We start from the raw sequence: 8,897 nt of genomic DNA on the forward strand, positions 1-8,897 counted from the left end.
GGGGTGGGCGTTTGTCAGGGAGCGAAATGAACGATTTTTGTGTGTGCTCCATTCTGATTGGTCGGACTGGGTGTTTAAGAGGTAATTTCTTCAGGGTTGCCACAGTGTTGACCAAACTCCACACTTTTCCCAGATCTTTTCTATTTGTATTTGTATTACTCTTTCTGTCACAACAGATTTCTCGGTGTGAAATTGGGGCTGCTCTCCCCAGGGAGAGGGTGTCGTCGCAGCACTGACAGGGCCACCCATTTTTATGTATTTTTTTCTGCCTGCAAATTTATTTGTTTTCCTACCAAAGTGGACTTTTCTACAGAATTTGCCAGGGACAACCCTTTTGTTGCCATGAGTTCTTTTATGTGCACTAAATGCATGCTTTACATGTGACCTTGGTTTATCGTCTCATCCGAATGACTAGCGTCAAGACCACCACTCAAGGTCTGGTGGAGGGGGGGGGGAGAAAATACTGGCGACTGCCGGTGTGATTCGAACCACTGCACTCAGATTCTCTCGCTTCCTAGGCGGACGCATTACCTCAAGGCCAACACTCCAGACAAGACTGCAAACTTTTCCAAACACAAAGCCAGTCCAATTCAAATGTTTATCTGCTACATCACTGATTAAAGTGATCAGCAGATGACCCGTAACTGATATCCAATTCTCACCACTTGTCTCACTATGGTGTGAAACTCATCCTTCACATCACTGTCGAGAAACAAGAACAGAGTCTATAAGATGCCAATGTTGGGATTATGGGTGCATCTATGTTGTGTTAACTCTCTCCATACGAACGGCGAAAGAGACGACGTTGACAGCGTTTCACCCCAGTTACCATCATCAAAATATTGCAAGCGGAAGACTCTTATACTGAAGAGGTGAATGTTGACAAAGAATACCACAATTCTGACAACGGAAGCTAAAGGTTGGGTCATTCAGACACCCAGTGGACATCCGAGGGGTCTGTGTATAGGAGAAGAGAGGACTGGCCGTACTGAGTGTGTTAAGGTGGTCTCTCTGCACAGAATTCTAACAACTGGCAAAAGTTACCATTGCATTTCCCTGCTCTGCCTGCCCCAGTACACCTTTCTAGGCTTCAGCATCACTCTTTAAAAAAAAAAAAAAAAAAAAAAAAAATTATGGTATCGGTATCAGTAGCTCAAGGAGGCGTCACTGCGTTCAGTCAAATCCTTATATGTACACCACATCTGCCAAGCAGATGCCTGACCAGCAGCGTAACCCAACGTGTTTAGTCAGGCCTTGAGAAAAAAAAAAAAAATTATATATATATATATATATATATATATATATATATATTTTTTTTTTTTTTTTTAAACCCAAAGAAAAACCTAATAATAAAATAAATAAAAAAAATTAAAAAAAATAAAAATAAAAAAAACAACAAAAAAACTCACCTGGTCCCTGGCATCACTGTCCCTGTAGGCCACATCGGTCAGAATCGTGTTCAGACAGAAACTGAAACACTCCGCCATGGGAAGCTCTAAAAAGGGGACAAAAAAGAAATATACATACATATACATACTATTTTTTGCATGCTGCGAGTCTTCATAAAATTCTTCCTTCAAAAAACTGTTTTTTACTTTTTATTTAACTCTCTCCATGTGAACGGCGAAAGAAACGACGTTAACAGCGTTTCACCCCAATTACCATCATTAAAATATTGCAATCGGAAGGCTCTTATACTGAAGAGGTAAATGCTGACAAAGAAAACCACAATTCTGACGATGGGAGCTAAAGGTTGGGTCATTCAGACACCTGCAGGACATCCGAGGGGTCTGTGTAGAGGAGAAGAGAGGACTGGCCGTACTGAGTGAGTTAATACATCTTTTCCCCCCAACACATTAATTTTACTGATTCAAAAAATGTACAAGGTTGGTCTAAGTGCAACAAAAAACACCCTTACAGAAAATTGGAAAAGAGAAGACAAAACAGGACAAAAGAAGATAAGAATTTGTGTGTGTGTATGTATGTGTGTGTGTGTGGGTGTGTGAGTTAAACCCACAGTGGATACATGAAAAACGTAAGACACAAACATCAAAAATCAAATTGAATTCAGTACACACGAAAGTGGCAAAACAACAAAGTAAACAGACATGAAAAGCAACAACAATAAAAACCCAGTGACCCAATGTAATAAAGGAATATGACACAACAGAAACTGTAACTGTAGGCCCAACCACAAAAAAAAAGAAAAAAAAAAAATTCATGATCACACTCAGGAAAGCTATGGATAAAAACATTTTGAGATTTACTGAGACGGACACAGAGAGAGAGACAGACAGACAGATGGAGAGAAAAGTGTGCAGACAGTGACTGAGACACATCACACAGAAACTTGAGGAGAAACTGACTGTATCTGTTGAGTCCTTTAGGTCCTTCCAGCCATCTGGCTTTGGACATGCCTCTGAGAATCTTCAGCAGGTACGGCAGAATCCTGTCCTTGTGCTGCCAAGAGTCAAACATTGCCCGCATTTTGCATTGTTATCTTATTTATTTATTTATTTATTTATTATTGTTATTAATTGATTATTATTATTATTATTTTTATTATTATTATTATTATTATTATTATTACTACTGCCTTTTTAAAAAAAATTTTTTTTAACATTATAGTTATTATTTATTTATTTATTTATTTGTGTAAGCTTATCTATTATTTATTCACCTTTTTTTTTTTTCCTCAAGGCCTGACTAAGCGCGTTGGGTTACGCTGCTGGTCAGGCATCTGCTTGGCAGATGTGGTATAGCGTATATGGATATGTCCGAACGCAGTGACGCCTCCTTGAGCTACTGAAACTGAAACTGAAACTGCTTTGCTGGACAAGAAAGTGAACTAAGATACCAAGTTTAACCACTCTGATCAAGTCTGTGGCTCTTCATTTAAATGCAACAGCAGAGCAATTGAGAATTTCTCTCTCTCTCTCTCTCTCTCTCCCTTAAATAATAATGTTAATGGGTATACTGAAAATGATGTTTTAAAGCACTGTCCTTTCTGCCAAGGTGAACTAGAAGATGAATACCATTTGTTGTTTGTTTGTTCCGTATGTACTGATTTACGGACAAAATTTCTCCAAGACTGCTTAAATATGTCTCTTAGTACACTTCTTTGATCAAACAACAAGCAGAGAAATTGCCATGTATCAAAATTTATTTTCCATGTAATCAAAAGGAGAAATCATATACTCAGACCTGATTAAGTAGAATTAATGTCAAGTCCATGAACATTATGATATTGTGTCATCTATTCAAGTGTTATAATACCCCCCCCCCCCCACCCACCCCTCCCCCGCCCCCGCCCAAACCTCCCTCCCAAGTTTTAAATTGTGGTCCATGGCTAAAGTTCATTAAAATATATTTGTATGTTCGTTCTCTCTCTCTCTCTTTCTCTCTCTCTCCATGCCTCAATTTCTGTTAGAGTCTCATGTTCATAATATATATATATATACACACACAAACATTCACATCTCTGTTCTCCATCCCCTTTTTTTTCTCTCTCACTTTACTGGGGTTTTTTTTCATTTGTTCCATGTTTGTAACTAAATATTTCAACAGATTATAATGAACAGTCACACACACACACACACACACACACACACACACACACACGCACACATCTGCACAGGGCTATAGATATGAGCAATTACTGTGCACACAAATAGTAAATGAGTAATCATGCATGCATTAACTTGATTAAGAGTGAATAACGCCACTTAACAAACATGTGCCAACATCACTCATACAAATACAGAATCATGATAAAAAGAGACAGAGACTGAGAAAGAAAAAAAATGATGGATATAAAAAAAGAAGATGTTTGCTGTACCTGCAGCCCTGACTCCAAGTAGTAGACACCAAGGGCAATAACTGCATCTTGGCTCCGCACATCCAGGCGATACTCTCCCTTGCTCCCATCCGCAGGGCACATGGCCATCAGCCGACCGACCTGGCATGGGGCACAAAGCAGTCTTCACAGTTCACATAATCGCTACTTCTGCGTTTGTGGGCTGCTACTCCCTCGTTCACTTGTATACATGTAAGACAATTCTTGCACCACTGTGTGGGCAGTCATATTCTGTTTTCTGTGGTGTGGTATGCATGCTGGGCGTGTTGTTTCCACGACTCACCAATGTTGACATGGATTATGGGATCTTTAACGTGTGTATCTGATCTTATTCAAGTACATGGAGTGTGTTCAAGCACTAGCAGGTCCACATACATGTTGACCTGAGAGATCGGAAAAGAAATCACGACTCTTTACCCACCAAGTGCGCTTAAAACCAAGGATCGAACTCAGGAAACCTGGGTGAGAATCCAGTGTTTTAACCATTCGGCCACCACACCCACAACAACATCATGATTAAGCGCAGAGAGCTTCCAGATTATGCGCTGTAGCGTTGCCTTAATAAATAATTTACCAGTGCAGGGCCTTCTCTCAAGTGTGGCCTTGTGACAGCTTACCACAGCTCATTTTTGGACAGCTGGTACTAGTCCTGAACCTGAGTGTAGTGTTTAGTGTATGGAGGATTTAGTATGACCAACATGAGAGTAATCTCACTGAAACAGCACAGTATATGGGGAAGCAAAACCAAAAAAAAAAGAATCAGAATTACCACAACAGTAATTCTAATGATTACACATGTAGATGGTACAATTACAGATTTAAGCCATGTGTCTTGCCAATCTGGGTATCAGTTGTCTCAGGTAGTGATGACCTATCTGGACATGTATACAAACTAAAGTAATTACCCTGCATACATACACCTGTATGGACTGCACACACACACACACACACACACACACACACACACACACACGTATGCCTGCGCATGCATGCACACAGAATGTTTACATGCACATAAAGAATGCATGTGCATATCACACACACACACACACACACACACACACACACATGTGGAGTGTACACATGCACACAAAGAATAAATCTAGGGTGTGCATGTGAACACACACACACACACACACACACACACATGAATTCTCACTCACTCAATCACTGCCTGTCAGTGTCACACACAAGAAGCAGACCAACACCATATTTCTCACACTAGCTTTCTCAGTTTCTGGGCATATTTTACACTCCAGACTAGCGAAAGACACCTGTAGCAAAGTCAACATCCAGACCACTAGTGATTTCAGTGTGGACAATTACGTCAATAGTCACTGAAAAAAAAAAAATCCAACAAAAACGTTTACTTAGATTAGAAGTAAAAACTAAAAAAAAAATTATCACGAATTCTGATTATATTTCATATTGTAAACAGACAACTGAACAGTTGAAGAAATGGGTAGGAAATCAATTCTTCAGTCAATGAAGACCGTAGGCTTACAAAATAAAAATGAAAATAAAAAAATAAAAAAGAGAGAGAGAAAAAAGACAACTTATTAACACAAAAACACAAAATTATTGTTGTTTTATTATATGCTAACCATTTCTTGGCAATGTCAGCAGGTACAAACTAACCCAATGAACAAGTGTGCCAAATCATGTGAGAGATTCTTAACACGAACTGTTTTATGAAGTAATGTTGTAGTTTGTTTACTCAGTTGTTCATCTGTTGTGCTTTTGTTGTTGTTGATAAGTGGTGTGTGTGTGTGTGTGTGTGTGTGTGTGTGTGTGTGTGTGTGTGTGTGTGTGTGTGTGTTTGCTAGTGTATGTGGGCGGGGTGGAGATGTGAGAGTTTTTACAATACGTACATTTTTACATTTTCAGGTTTAATTTCATAAATGTAATAATGTACATATGTTTTTACTTGAAATGTTTGATGAATATTGCTTTATCATGTAATATTGTAGCCTGTATGTTTCAACTGTTTGTCATTTGTGTGTGTGTGAGTGTGAGTGTGTGTGTGTGTGTGTGTGTGTGTGTGTGTGTGTGTGTGAACATTTGCTTCATCTTTCTAGTTTTGATCTCTGTGTGTTATGTGGGGTGTTTCTTCTGGGAAATGCTTAGCAGGAACTTTTTTTTTATGTAAGGTTGTAGTAGTTTGCATTATTTGATTGTTGATCTGTGTTCGTGTGTGTATGTGCCTGTAGGTGCGTGTATGTGTGTGTGTCATTGAGTGAGTGCGTGAGTAGTGTGTCTGGGTATCTGGCTTGTGTTTGTTGGTGCATGCGTGCGTGTGTATGCTTGCATGCACGCACATGCGCACGTGCGTGCATGCGTGTGTGTGTGTGTGCACGTTGTGTGTTTTGTATGTATGTATGTACCTATGTATATATGTATGCGCATACGTGCTTGTGTTCTTTCAATTTCAATTGTCTACTTTTTTGTTGTTGACATTATTTCGCTTTTATATTCTTCTTTTTTTTTTTTTATACATATATATACCTGTTGCATTTCTTGATTTAATCAACTGACATGACCTCTTTTAATTGCTCTCTTTTACCTATGTTTCAAATTATATGCATATGTTTGTGTGGGGATGTTTGAGTGAAGGGCATAGATTCAAGAATATATGCAAAAGCAAGAAGTCTTAATAAATAAATAAAATAAATCATCAAGGAGCACACTGGACCATTACAATAAAGATCAACTGACACTAAAAGAAAACCACAATGGCATGACCACGTAACAATGACACCCTGGCCTGGCAAAGAAAGAAAGAAAGAAAGAAAAAAGCAACTGTTTAGGGGGTGAGACAGCGGGGAAGTCAGATGAAAGAAATGAATAATGGACTGATATTGTGAAAACAAATATTACGGTATGGATGTGAAAGCATTTCAAACTCAAAGATCTAGGCTTTGACACACAACTGACAGACCTTGAGGAATCTTTCGAACAGTTTGTTTGTGGTGTGACTTAGTGAATGGAAGAAATTTTGTTTAATTTCCTGTCTCTCTCTCTCTCTTTCTCTCTCTCTCTCTCTCACACACACACACACACACACGCACACACACACAGGCGCACACACACACATAGATGACGATAGTATTGATAATGATATGGTTACACAGTGACACCCTCCCATGCTCACACTCGTTTGAATATTGAACACCCAAAGTAATCATACTCTAATGAATTCCCCTATGACAACCAGCAAAACACATACACAACAGAAAAAGAAACAGAGAAATTTCTTTATTATTGTAAACAACCCCCACACGTCCGCGCCCACCGGAACTATTTCTAGAGGGTAACTATGACAATAGAACAAGTAAAAAATATATAAAAATAACAAAATGCGCTCGCAAAAGCAGCGTCCATTCAATTACAATGTCGTTCAATTCGCATGTCTCGACGACCACTAAACTTAAGCAGTTTGGGCATAGTATATCAATCGATTTTTGTCCCCACCTACACCGACCGACCCAGACACTGCATTAATATCCGGCAAAGCTGTAACGAACAACAAACCGATACACTGATGGAAATGGCAAACAATTAGTCAAGACAACACGCATAACGTATGCATTTCTGCAAATCCAACCTTGTCCCATGGCACTTCCTTGATGGCACCGAGAGAACGAGCAAGTTGGAGGAGGGTCCTTGCGTGAAAATTTTTGTCGTCCGTCGTCGCCATGTCAGTTTTGGAACTTGGAGTGGCCTCCCTTGGGTGAATACACATCGGTTTGGCCTGGACGTGAAAAATTGTCTCCCGTTCCTCTCCTGTCTGTCTGTCTGTCTGCCTGTCTCTATTTTGTTTGGTCGAGCGAAATATGTATTCTTTCTGCATGTTGAATTGCCCCATTGTATCCCTCACGCCTTCTGTGTTTGGGCCGGTGGCCTTCACAATTACTGACCCCCCCCCCCCCCCCTCTCTCTCTCAGACTATTTTGTTTGGACGAGCGAAATACGATTCCGTTTCTGCATGTTGAGTCGCCCTTTTGTGGCCTTCACAATTAAACATCTCTCTCTCTCTCTCTCTCTCTCTCTCTCTCTCCGGCCGCTCTCAGTCTCTCAGTCTTGTCTTGTGTTGTTCAGCTGTTAGTAATATCAGACAAAAACTTATTCAGTCCTTCAAAATATCATCTTACATGTGCCCTTGAATCACTAAAATTCAGTAGTTGGTGTCTTTCATCAAACTTGAGATCGCCCGTGATCGGCCATTCCGCCGGATCGAAACTTTGTCAAATTACTTGTACAATGCATCTAATTTCACTAAGAGATAACTGACGTATTGTCTTGGTAATATGATTCTAGCATCAATCTCATTTGACGTACTTGACCTTGGGGCCATTGATATATCATACGGTATAACAGTTTATTATGGCTGTGACAGATGGGCTTCAGTGCAATATCTGTGTAGGAATACACCCTTTCATAAGGGACTATGGCCCAATAATGGATAGATTATTCGAATTCGCATTCCCTTTCCGATGATCTTGTTCACCTTGCCTAGATCAAAACACACACACACACACACACACACACACACACACACACACACACACACACACACACACACACACACATCAGTCGGCTCTGGTTGATTATCATTATCTACATGCAGCCGGTATGTATAATGGTGCTCAGTTTTTGAGTTTCGAATCGTTCTGCTTTATTCAAAAATTCATTCTCATTTTATGCATCTCTACATACTTTTTAATTGATACGTTTAGCCATGAATTCATTGATTGGATCGTGTATTAATTTTTTCACCTTGTCTAACCCCGATTCCATCATCACCACATGCACTTACTGCCACACAGTTGATTAACCCTTTCACTGCCAAACTCGCATTTATGCAGCAGCTAGGTAGAGGACCCATTTCACCGTGAAGAGTGACCAGATCATCAGTGGGTCTGTTATCCATGAACCTACTGCTCTTTATGTTGGATAGGCCATATTTGCTACATATCACAGGGGAATCCCCAGCTATTCTTAGACTCCGTATTTTTCTGTGTTTGTAGCACAAGGGAATTTT

General features: G+C 39.8%; 1 protein-coding gene across 1 annotated transcript in view; it reads right to left on the reverse strand.

Annotated features, from left to right (window-relative positions):
• Window positions 1-7,553, reverse strand: part of LOC143274653 (phosphatidylinositol 4-kinase alpha-like) — a 151,098-nt gene extending 143,545 nt beyond the window's left edge. Inside the window, exons 1-4 of the mRNA XM_076578525.1 lie at window positions 7,461-7,553; window positions 3,839-3,958; window positions 2,367-2,460; window positions 1,410-1,495 (exon numbers count right to left, since the gene is read on the reverse strand). Of these exons, the coding sequence (XP_076434640.1) occupies window positions 1,410-1,495; window positions 2,367-2,460; window positions 3,839-3,958; window positions 7,461-7,553 (393 nt within the window). The remainder of the gene's footprint in view (window positions 1-1,409; window positions 1,496-2,366; window positions 2,461-3,838; window positions 3,959-7,460) is intronic.
• Between the last annotated feature and the right edge of the window lie 1,344 nt (window positions 7,554-8,897).

The sequence above is a fragment of the Babylonia areolata genome, chromosome 29 (assembly GCF_041734735.1).
Source record: "Babylonia areolata isolate BAREFJ2019XMU chromosome 29, ASM4173473v1, whole genome shotgun sequence".
NCBI lineage: Eukaryota > Metazoa > Mollusca > Gastropoda > Neogastropoda > Buccinidae > Babylonia > Babylonia areolata.